Source organism: Prinia subflava, chromosome 2, assembly GCF_021018805.1.
Source record: "Prinia subflava isolate CZ2003 ecotype Zambia chromosome 2, Cam_Psub_1.2, whole genome shotgun sequence".
Taxonomy (NCBI): Eukaryota; Metazoa; Chordata; class Aves; order Passeriformes; family Cisticolidae; genus Prinia; species Prinia subflava.
In genome coordinates this window covers 45,483,445-45,495,549 of record NC_086248.1, presented here as the reverse complement: position 1 = coordinate 45,495,549, position 12,105 = coordinate 45,483,445, and the positions used below count along the sequence as shown (strand labels likewise).

Genomic DNA, 12,105 nt, shown 5'->3' with positions numbered 1-12,105 from the left:
GCAGCTTCCACCAGTGATGGCACCAGTGCTGCTGAGAGCACAGCTGGACAGCACTTTGCAAGTGCTGCACGCGGATTGCTAAGGTTCACGTGCGATTCATCTAAACTACCATTTAAAAACAATTTAAGTACAATTCGCTGTTTCGTCACGGTAGGAATGGGAGGGGCGTGGGAGCGGGGCAATAGCTGCAGCCCGTGCCCACGGGCAGCTGGTGTGGGCGGGCGGGCGGGAGCATCTCTCTCCCCACCGCTCAGTGCGACCCCCGTGTGCGACCCCGCCCGCGCACCGCGGCTCCGCGGGACCGCCAGCAACCGCGTGCTCGCCGCCTAGGCGCGGGAAACGCGAGCCCGCGAGCCTCTGCCCCGCCCCCGGCCTCGTCCCCGGCCAATGAGCGGAGCCAGCGGGGAGGGGGCGGGACCTCCGTGGTGACGTGCCGGCGCTTGACGCGCTGGTGAAGTTCCTGCCCAGGGGAGCGGCGGGGTCACGTGGGGGAGCGGGGCCGCGCTGCGGACCGTTCCATTACCCGCCGGATGGGGGGGCAGGAGGAAGCCGGGCGGAACCACAGCGCCGCCGCGGGAGGTGTGATGCTGCGCGGGGCGGGGCGACGGGTGCGCGGCAGCAGCGGGAGCGCAGCGGGCGGAGGGAGGCAGGCAGGGAAGAAAGCGCCGAGCAGGAGCGGGAGCCGCAGCTCTCTGTTTCATCGCATCGCCACCATGGGTCGGACACTTACGACACTTACGTTCCCCCTCGCCGTCGTCTCCGTGGCGTGCTGCCTCTGCGGGCTGGCCGTGGTCGCAGACCCGAGCGGTGAGTGATTCGCCCCCCCCCCCCCCCGCCCTTTCCTCCGGGAGCTGCTGACGGGGCAGCCCCGCCCCGTGCCCGGCGCTGTGGGGAGCGAGGCGGGCTCCGTGCACCGAGCCCCCCGGAACTGTCCGTCTATGCGCGCCTGGCGCCGGACCCTCCGCGGGCGGCGGCCCGGGAGCGCCGGAGCCCCGGGACCTGCCGGGACCCGCCGGGACCCGCTGGGAGCGGCCAGGACCGGCCCTGCGCTCCCCCGGCTCGCGCTCGGCCGCTTCCTGGGCGCCGCGGCCGCAGCCCGCCGAGCTTTTGGGCCGCTGTCCCGCTTGTGCTGGGCTGGGACCTTTTATCCCAGGGACCTCTGGGGGGAAGCCGGTGCCAGGGAATTGTGCGCGGCTGCTTCTTGCACGCTTGGCACGGTGTGGGAGCGGGGGTGCCCTGATTCAGCCGTGTCGCTCTGTCCCTGCTGCCGCGTGTTCCTTATCCCCGTGTGAGCCCCGTTACTCGTCCCGTGGGTTTGCCCCCAGCTCGGGCCCTGTGGGCTGTTTGACAAAGTGTTTGCGGCGCCGAGAGTGGCGAAGAGTGCCGCGAGCCCCAAAACGCGGAGACGGCAACAGAGAAGACAACCCAAAAAGTTGTCTGGAAGCGCTTCGGTGTCCCTGGCCGCGTTTCGCAGTGGCGCTGGGCGCAGCCGGGGGCGGCGCGGCCCGGTCACGGCGGCTGCAGCCCGCGGGGATCGCCTCTGCAGCCCTGCCCTGCCCCGGCGGCGGGTGCGGGACACCGGGGCCGCTCCCGGGCCGCTCCGGCGCGGCTCAGCGCGCCGCCCCGCTGCCACGGGAGAGGGCACTGTGGGGCCGGCACGACAGACCCTTCCCGTGCTTCCTGGTTTCTTCCTCGAGTGTAAGGGCAGTATCCGAACTTACCCTGTGCGAAAGCCAGTACAGGGGGTGTATCTTGGGAGCAAACGTCAGCTTGCCTAGGCTGAAAAGCTGAGTTCGCGGTATCAGAGTAGGTTTTTTTTCAGTGAGGACCAGGCGTCTGCTGATGGGAGGAGCTGGGGAACTTGCTGTTATCCCATGTAAAAGACCCCACAAGGGCCTTTCACAGCAGGAGATGTAATTGGGACAACGTCTCAGATCTGCCACAGATTCTGAAGTTAACAGCTCATTAATAAAAACATCTGATCCTTTACTCTTGCAAATCTGATCCTCCTCCATGTTAGTCTGGGGAGGCTGTTTTTGAAACTGGTGTCCTAGTGTACCTGGTATAAGTTAGCCCTACGAACTGTCCTCCGGTCTTAACAGATGTACTGTGCTAAATTTTCCACATGCCAGTGAGGCATCTACGGAAGTGAAGGTTGTTCATTTGTCAGAGGCCATTGTGTGTGCTGTGATCATTCCTCAGATGTATCCCCACCATAACCGACTGACTTCCCCCCCCCCCCCCCCCCCCCAAAATCTGCTTTAAGTGCTGCCTTCCTGAAGGGAATAGGGCAGCTGTTGCACACCTCACTTACGCAAACCAACCCACAAAAGGTCTTTTCATGTCTTCTTATGTGCAAAGGAGAAATAGTGCCAGCCTTTCTGACCTGATCCTGCCATACCAAGAGAAGGGCTGTGTGGATTCAGGCTTACTTCAGAATACTAAAGTTAGTTAGTGTATTTGTAATTGTTACTTGAGAGGTAAATGAGTGTGCTGACTGCCAAAGAATTGTGGATAGCAGCCTTCCTTTCATGGACAAAAGTGAAAGGTCACCCCAAGGTGCCTGGAGTAGGTGGATATGATGTGAAATGTGCTAGAGAGCATGCAGCAGAAGGATTTGTGGGTTGTATGTGGGTTTGCTGAATATGATGGTTGTATGAGTAAGTCTCAATTAAAACTAATGTGGTAAAACTGTAGATAGGGAGAAGATCTTACTTGATCCAGTTAGTGGATGCATTGTCATTGTGGATTTAAGGTAACAGTGTTTGACTGAGATTGACGTAAAAAAGCGGCTGGACTGGTTAGATTGCTTGCTTCTGCTGGGATCAAAATACAAATAGATTTTTTTTTCTGCTCTCCTTTTTATCCATGTGTACATGAATTTCCCCAGGTCCCTGTCTTTATTTCCCATACTTTGCTTTCTCCTGTCAGGCTATTTATAGCTGGCTGCATTACCTAAAGGAAAAATGTAATCAAAAAGAAACAAGCACTTACCATCTGAGGCTTCAATGGACTGCAAAATTAATTTACTGGACTTAGGTATCTTCACTAGAGTAGTGTATGCTCTATTATCTGGGTTTACTGTAGTTAGGGGTTGGATGAGGCAAAATCATGCAAGTGGGAGCCAAGAGAATGTGGATTCTGATATATCCAACCTATCTCTGTAGAAACAGTCAGCTCTGATTTCCCACCCTGCTGAATTATGCTCAAGAAGCATAATATGCTTCTTGAGCATATGTGAAATAACCACACTCGAATGAGCCCGAGCATTAAAAGCTTCTGGACATCATGCTTTTTCAGCAGGAGGTTTGCTGATGTATCGGTTTAGATAAGCTGTCTGTGTGTCATCAACCCACTGCAGCTGGTAAGAGTAAGTGTCAGGAGCCTTCTCAGTTCTGCGTTCTGGTGGGTATGAGGGTTTTTTTGGTACAATGTGTGCTGAAGCTGACAGCACCTACACCCAACAACAACTCAGAACAGGAACTGTAGCTGAACTTTCAAATTCTTGATTGGTTTTCCCTCCATTCTTATTCAGTTGTCTAGCCAACTCTGATTTATAGTTGAACTTGATAGCTCAGGTTCAGTCTCAGCTGCAGTGAGGTGAGAAGCAGTACTCTGTACCTGGTGTTCTCCTGTGTAAAACATGCACAGTTTGTGCCTGGACAGCAGCAGGGTTCTTCTCACTCAAGTTTGTTTGGAGGAATCTTGATTTGCCAGTTTAACATGGGCTTGACTGGGCTGCCTGTGACAAGGTTTTTCCTGTATTCACTCATGCAACTTTTGATGTTAGTGTAGTGGATTCAAAAACTTTGTAATTTCAAACTAAAACTACAGTAGAACTCCTTGCTGTATGAATTTCCTAAAGCTGTGCTTGCTGATGTTGTTTCCTTGCACTGTTTTTGAGTTCAATGCTGTCATTATTCTCTCTGATGTAACTCTATTTTTTCATCCTTCCCACAGTTACTCCTCCTACCCCCGTTACTACTACGTCCCCTTCCAATGGTACTGTAACACCCTCCCATGTCACTGTAACACCCACCAATGCGACCACCACCACGGCCAATGCCACCACGGCGTCTGCCAATGCCACCACGGCGTCTGCCAATGCCACCACAGCGTCTTCCAATGCCACCACAACCAGTTCTGCCACCACAGCTCATACTCCTATAGGTAATGCAGTAGCACTCATCTCAGAGCAGCAGGAAACCAGGAACTGATGAATAACGTGAGAGACAGGGGCTTTTTTCAGAGTTCAGTGTAGTAGCTTGGCTACTAAAAATCTGATGTGCAGAATCCATAAATGGTTCCAAGGTTTGGAAGAAGTGGATTTTAAAAAACTCTTCGTTATGTTGGCAGGAAGCATTTTATGTGTTAAAAATTGCCTTAGTGTTAATTGGATTAGTAATTGCCACTAATCATGAATTCCTGGGAGTTTGGTTTTGTTGGGTTTTTTTGTTTTGGTTTGGTTTTTTGTGTGTTTTGTTGATTGTTTTTTTTTCCCCAAAAATTTCTCTGCCATCTCTACAGTGAAATTCTTTTTTAAAAAATCACCTCATCTTTAGACACTTGCTGATCAAGGGAGCTGGGAGGTAACAAGCTGGTACTTGATTAAGCTCAGAATAGCCTAACATATAGTCGGGTGATGTTTAGCTTTGAGTAAACCCACAAATGTTATCACTTGTTTCGATAGTGAAATACTGATTAATTTTTATTAAAACTAATTTTTAGGGGAGAGGTCAGAGACCCATCTTATGTGGCTTGATAATGAAAGTTTTTAGGAGACAGTTTCATTTTAGGTGAGGGGTTTTATTCCAATGATGTCATTCACAGTTAGTGTTTTGAGGACAGGAGAAGAAAGAGTGTGTATCTCCTGTCTAGAGGTATTACATTAAGTACTTCTTCAGTACAATTAATACTGAGTGGCTCTAATGAAAGTTTAATGAAAGTCCTTTGCCTTGATGCAGATTATCAGTTGTGTTGAAGCAGATGTCTTGATTCTTGTTCAAATACCAACATTTGTATGAGTGTTTGACAGAAAAGTCATTTTGTCTGAACAAAGAATCACTGATCTGTGGAGAACATTGAAATATTTGGATAACAATAGTATGCAAGTTTAGAAATAATCCTTGTTGCAGAAACTTGGCTTAATGCCATGCAGCTCACCACCTAAATTGTGTGGGATACAGACTGAGGGCAAAGCTTATCCTTGTTAAAGTAAAACAGGAAAAATTATTTGTGTAGGAATTTCGGTGCTTGCTGCCTTTGCTTTGGAGTTTATGGTGTGTACATATTGTCTTCTCTCAAACAGCCAACGTCACCAATGCAACTACTCATATTCCTCTGCCTAAAACCACCACTACTTCAGCTCCCAGGACACCCACTACTGCAGGTAACTGTTACAACTGCCATCATTAAAGCATAAATACCTTAGAAATCAGTGTCTCTTTAAAAGTGTTGTCTTGAAAGACTCACCAAGTGACAATGTTACAGTATTGGTGTATCTGCTGTTGTCACTTCTAACTTTATGGCAAGTCTAATTTTGTTAAGGTGATGTATGCAAGTAGCAAGGTTATATAGCCTGAGAAATAGAGCTAACTGGTGAGATATAAAAAATTAGAAATGTGTTGGTCAAATGAGATCAGCTGGATGATTCTAATAGTGTGGTTGGAAGTCCCTTGTTAACTCCCGTCTTTGGGAGGTGGTATTTTGTTTTTGCAGCATAATAATGGGATTTTTTTGTTTGTTTTTGTTAAATGAAATTGTGCTACAGTGATGGCAATAAGCTAAAGTATTTTATTTCCCAGTCAGTCCTAAATATGCCATTTCATTAAAAGCTCTCACGAAGTAAAGCTCTTTAAAACTACCCATGAGCAGATGGCTGTTATTTCCAGACTTGTATTTGTGACTTCAGCTGTTTTTTTTACTGTACTTTACTCTTGGGGTAAAGTACAGTAGATGGAAGATAACAATTTCTGTTGAATTTAAGGAAAAAAGAAACCAAACTGGAGCAAGGAGCAGTGACTGGAAAATGTGTCTCGAATGTGGATATATCAATAATATATTCTATGTGAAGGGAGAAAGGCTTTGGCTTTTTGAAGTACAAATAAAGTCTAGCTGGGTGTTGCACAGTTTTGAGGTCTAGAGCAGTTTATCCATAAATAACTCTAGCCTCGTACAAACAGCATTTAATCAGAATTTCAGTACCACTGATCTAAATACAGATGCTGACATGGCTTCACTTTTGATTATTTTTTGGTTTTGTATTGGTGTTTTGATGTTTTGAGTAATCCTAATACAAAGAATCCAGCACTAAAATCTGCAAAACTGTTGTGAGAGCTGTGCACTTACAGTTTCTAATTTGGTGTTTTAACAGGTTCAAGTACTACTGTGGCTCCCGTTGCACGCAAATCTACGTTTGATGCTGCGAGTTTCATAGGGGGAATTGTCCTTGTTCTGGGTCTGCAGGCTGTTATTTTCTTTCTGTACAAATTCTGCAGATCTAAAGACCGAAATTACCACACGCTCTAGGACCTGCCCCTTGGTAATGGACTAGTAGCCCAACACGTGTAGTTCACTGAACCAAAATATTTTCTGTTGCTCATGGAAGACAGCAGTTCATAATATCCTTTAAATCTCTAAAAGAAGACTTTAAATGAATATTTTTGCAACATTATACTTGGCAAGAAGTGATATGAATCTCTTCAACAGGATTACTTGCAATATGCTGCATGGGTTCTAATGGCTGTTTTATTTTCCTTTAGTGGCTGCTGATGTGGGACTTTTCTTGATATGCCAAATGTAGAATGTTCAGAGATTCTTATTCAGTGGCAACACTGTCCAGTAGACAATCGTAAAATGACTTATTCTGAAGGCTAATTTAAACAATATCTGATACAGTATCCCTTCAGTTTTATTAAGATGTGAATTATTGGTGACTGATTTCAGGGAGTGAAATACCATTTATAGTAGCTTATGATTCTTACAGTGGGTTGCTAGAAAGATGGACAAAAATGTAGAATTAGATAATGTCTTAACAGAATAACATAGCCCTTTTTTTTCTTTTAACCCAGGAATAAAAGTTGCCTCATAGAACAACTTCATTCCAAACAGATTTCCTATGCCATTTTCAATTAATGTTGAGGGTGGATGTAGGAATAATCCTTCTAATAGGGGAATAAATATTAGTGCCTTAAAAGACTAAATTTCAGTAGGCTGTAAGCATGTCCCAGCTATCTCAAAGATAAATAAAACTTTTAAGTATTAGCTTTACATAGGAATGTAGAATACATATGACTTGAGCATTCCAGTTTAAAAAAAAAAATTCCCTAGAATAACTGTCCCTTAGTGATTTTGTTTTAGAGTGAGGAGTATGGTACAGTGATGTTCAGCCACAAACAGAAGCTTTGAGTTGTTTACCTTTTGTTCTGGCCTACAAAGACCAACCATAATTCCGTTCACTCCCTGTATAAAAAGGCAACAGCTTACATTTATACTTGAAATACTGATGTTTGGGGAATCCTGATGTTTTTGTTATTCAAACGGTTCTTAAAACTCGTTGCAATTCATTTCAGGAGCTTGGGTGGTTGTTTTTTTCTTTATTACTCTCCTGTGTGTCTGCTTGCTGAAGAAGCAGTTAGGGTTGTTCAGTGGATCTGCTGATTTGATCCTAGTCAGGATTGCTGTAATCCTGGGACTGCAGGCTACACCTTTTTGCTTTCCCTTCTCCCCCTTCCTGGCTTCACATTTGTGTCACCTTGCAGTGAACTGGTTTAGGGTTTTTTTTTTGTCCTTGGCTGGATCAGCCATGTGATGATCTGAGTATCAAAGGTACGTCATCTCCAAAGCAGACTGACTTGAGCACCTGAGAAAATAAACCCAAGGGAAAAATGGAAGTAGAGATAAAATCAGCTGGGGGAGGTAGCACATATGAATGCATAGCTTCTGATGATATCCCCTGATCGTAAGTTTTGTGATAATCTGTAGTGCTGGTTTTCCAGCTCTGACTTGACTGGAATTTGGCACCCAAGACAGAAATAGTAATGATAGAAGATAATAGTCATGGTAGTGGGACTTGAATTATGAAGCAAATTAAGTGCATTTCAGTTTGAAACTTGAAGTGTACAGTGTTGCTTTCTTGTGTTCTTCTAGTTTGAATGGCATTGTTTCTATTGTGCTGCATAGAAAACTCAAATTGCTACAAAGTGCAGAGGTTACTCACCAGTACTGTATCTTTGAGTTCATTAGCTTTTGGTTTTCTAAGCAAAACTAAGACAATCAGCTCAGGTTTATTAAAACAGCAGTGAGCAGCCAGTTTTCAGCAACAGTGTGTGTGTTAGATGGTATATTGTTTGCCTTAGTGTGAAATCTCTTAAATCTGTTGTTTCCCTATCTAAGAACTATTTTACTACATTTATTTGTTAAAAAAAAATCCATGAGCTTGTAGTCTTTGCTTTGAAGTGAACAAAATAATCTTTTGAAATATGACAGTTTGCCTTTAGCTCAGCAAACCAAACCATACCTAGTATACAATTTTTGGCCTCAAAGGGCTCTTTTGGGAAACTTGCAGAAAAGTCCAACAGAACACTTCATAGCATGGAAAACATTGCCACAAAAATGGCATTCTGTAGAATGTTGCTGAAATGCTTATTCATGAGCTTTGCTAATCCTGATTTAGGTTGCTGATAAAGTATGCAGGCAAAGCAAACTAAAAATAATGTTTAAAGTGCCTTAAAATTGCTAACTTGTTTGCCTCAAATTTTGTTTAGAACGGTAGAAGGGATACCTTGCCTTAGTTACTAAATTTGTTGTGGTGCCAGCAATTGCTATTTTCCAACACTTTAGGAAACCCAGGATCTCTGGCATGTACAAATGCCTATCTGAAAAACTCAAGTTTTTGCTGTATCAATTTAGTCATGTTCCGGAAGACCTGCACGTCACACCTCTTGCTCATGAGCCTTGCCAGCAAGGTGTAATTCCACAGTTCAGAGTTGTGGCTTGAACTGTTTTAGTTGTTTGGGGGAAGGGGAGGCTGGGTTATACATCTTCACCATATGCTTGGCTGCCTCACTGTTGAAAGTAATTACTCCTTTGTGAAATGCAGCATCAGCTGATCTGTGCTGTGTACTAGCAAAACATCTGAAGTAACAACTTGCAGTTTTTCTTGGCCTTGTGTTTTGAAGTGGAAGGTAGCTCATAGATCTATAATTGTACTTGTCCCTGAATCAGTTTTAGGCACTGAATCGTAGTGACTCTTCAAGTTATTTGGCTTTTTTTTTGAAGCCAACTTGTGCAAATATCAAGCTGTTACCTTACGAATGTTCTCTGCAAGTGTTGCTGTAAAAGTTTGTATTTTGTCTTCAGTGGAAGAAAACTGAAGCAGTTGTAATCGCAAAACCAAATTCATTAATAAAATCTGTTGAATGGAATTTTACCTGTGAACTTTCTTTAGTGTGAGCAATCCCGAGAGGAATGTCTGCTTGCTGAGTTGGAGATGAGCTGTTTCCCGTGGGAATTGAGAAATACTAAGGGAAAGAGGAAAAGAGTGCAAGGTTTGAAAAGTTAGTTCCCCTTAAAACAGTATTAACTTTATATTTAACAATACTGATTCAGATTTAGAATTATCTCAAAAAGAATTTTCATTCAGGTCATGTTTTCCCATGTTAGCTTAACTCTTGTTTTCTGCTTGAAGCCAAAGAGGAGCAAAGTATGCTTCAAGTCTTACATTTGTAATAACCTGTGAGGCTTAATGCTTCTCCTTCTAAGCAAAGTTTGTAGTACTGGATGTCAGGTGGAAGAGGGGCTGCTTTCTGTGTTTGCACAGAGGCTTTTAGAACTTTCATGGAAAAAGTATTGCTCTGAGCCTTATTTCTTTTCTGATTGCATAGAACCATGGAGTGATTGGCAGGGGCTTTTAGGACATCTAGTTTCAACTCCCTTGCCCTGGGCAGGAGCACCTCCCACTAGACCAGGTTGCTCCAAGGCCAGGTTGGGTGGAGCTTTAAGTTTTCCAGGATGGGGTATCTACAGCTGCTCCTGGCAACCTCTAGACTCGTTCCTGCAGGTCTGATGGATGCAGTACTCGAGGTGGGTTCTCACAGGAGAAGGGTGGAGAGTAAGAGTCACCTTCCATGACCTGCTGATCACACTTTGCTTGATGCACCGCAGGATACAGTTGTTGTTCTGGGCTGAGTGCACATCGCCAGCTCATGCTGGGCTTCTCATCAACCAAAACATCCAAGTCATTCTCCTCAGGGCTGCTCTCAGTTCATTCACTGCCCAGCCTGTATTTTTGTGATTGCCCTGACCCAGGTGCAGGACCTTGCACTTGGCCTTGTTGAACTTCATGAGGTTTGCTCAGTCCCACCTCTGAAGCCTGCCAGGGTCTCTCTGGATGACATCCCTCCCCTCCAGTGTGTCCACCACACCACTCAGCCTGGTGTCACTGGCAAACTCAGTGAGGGTGCCCTTGATCCCCAGTCCGTTTCACGACACAGATGTTAAGCAGTGCTGGTCCCAACACCGAGCTCTGAGGGCACCACTGGTCACTGGTGTCCCCTTGGACATTGAGCCATTGACTGCAACCCTGAGTGTGGCCATCCAGCCAAATCCTTATCCACCCAGTGGGCATCTGTCAAATCCATGTCTCTCCAGTTGAGAGACACAGACGTCATGTGGGACAGTGTCAAATACTTTGCACAGGTGAAGGTAAGTAATGTCTGTCACTATTGCTTTACTCAGTTACAGCATTGGTAACCCCATTGTGGAAAGCGACCAGATTGATCAGGCATGAATTGCCCTGAGTGAGGCTGCCTTGGCTGTCACCAGTTGCCTCTTTATTTTCCATGTGCTTGAGCACAGCTTCCAGGAGGATTTGCTCCATCTTCTTGCCAGGCACCAAGCCTGTAGTTCCTTGGGCCTTCCTTTTTTCTCTTTGTTTTTAAAAATGGGGTTACACTTCCCCTTTTCGAGTCAGTGGGAATTAAACCTGACTACCATGAATTCTCAAATATGGATAGCAGCTTCATCTGCCGGTTCCCTCAGTCCCCACATGGCAGGGAATGTATCAGTATGCTTGAGCAAGAGAACAGATGGTGTACAATGGTTGCTGACTGACTGAAATGATAACCAGTTCTGGGGGAAGAAACCTCAGTTTCACCTCATGACCTTGATGCTTATGTGGGTAGTGTATCACATGAATGTGTATTGACATGACTCAGTTGTATATGATGAGAAATTGCAAAAAATTTAGCTTTCCTTCTGGAAAGGCTGTATGGGAATGAATGAAACCTAGAGCTTCCTGTTGTTATTAAAATTGCTCTATGCCTTCCAGAAAATCATCCATCTGCTGCATGCAGTTAAGGACTGAATTCAGTTTTTGTTACAATGCGCCACTGAGTCTGTGTAGAGTGGTTTATCCCAAAAGTACTAGTCTGTGCTGCTGCTGTTCTTTGAAGACAATCTCCTGTAGGTATAACATTTTTCTAAAATAGTCTTTAAATTTTCTTGTATTGAGTAATACTTCAGAAGTTTTAACAAGAAGCTGTGATTACTGGAGAGAGCCCTTCCCCTTTTGTTACTGCAGTGGCATGTAAGTGCTTCCTACTGATGCTATCACTCTACTTCCAAATTGGCATTTGGTTTCTGGAGTGTGCTAAAATCACATTTGATGGCTTCTCTAGTGACAACTGACCTTGGATAGTTATCACTCACCATGTCCTTCATTTATTCATACCTTAAAAAGAGCTAATGTTATTTGATTGCTGATTCCACAGCATTCTGGGAATAAAGTTACTTGCTTTGATGTAGCAGCAAGCATACATGAATTAAAACTTTCTTCAGTAATGGTGAGGGATGTCAGCCCTATTCTAGGAATCATGAATCTCCACATGCTGCATCATTTCTAATGCAACTTTGAGCTCTTTTAGTCACTGTTTAACCAATGCAATTCTGCTAAGTTTTGCCTAAATTTAGTTCTAGATCTTAGTTACTTAAAAAAATAGTGCTTAAGTGTTTGATTATTTGTGTTCACAAGCATCCAGGCATGTGGATGATGCCAAAGGGCACATAGATTAATACTGTCACTGATCAAAAGCTGCAATACAATTT

General features: G+C 44.9%; 1 protein-coding gene across 1 annotated transcript; it reads left to right on the top strand.

The window, feature by feature from the left end:
* The first annotated feature begins 515 nt into the window (after positions 1 to 515).
* CD164 (CD164 molecule) lies at positions 516 to 9,425 on the top strand. The gene is made up of 4 exons (XM_063389781.1): positions 516 to 807; positions 3,961 to 4,170; positions 5,309 to 5,389; positions 6,374 to 9,425. Exons 1-4 carry the CDS (start codon positions 531 to 533, stop codon positions 6,526 to 6,528), a joined length of 723 nt encoding a protein of 240 aa, XP_063245851.1. The 5' UTR covers positions 516 to 530; the 3' UTR covers positions 6,529 to 9,425.
* The last annotated feature ends 2,680 nt before the right edge of the window (positions 9,426 to 12,105 follow it).

Coding starts and splice junctions, on each gene's coding strand:
- CD164 (XM_063389781.1), top strand. CDS start 531: ATGGGGGGGCAGGAGGAAGCCGGGCGGAACCACAGCGCCGCCGCGGGA. Junction 4,171..5,308: donor CACAGCTCATACTCCTATAG/GTAATGCAGTAG, acceptor TCTCTCAAACAG/CCAACGTCACCAATGCAACT. Junction 5,390..6,373: donor CAGGACACCCACTACTGCAG/GTAACTGTTACA, acceptor GTGTTTTAACAG/GTTCAAGTACTACTGTGGCT.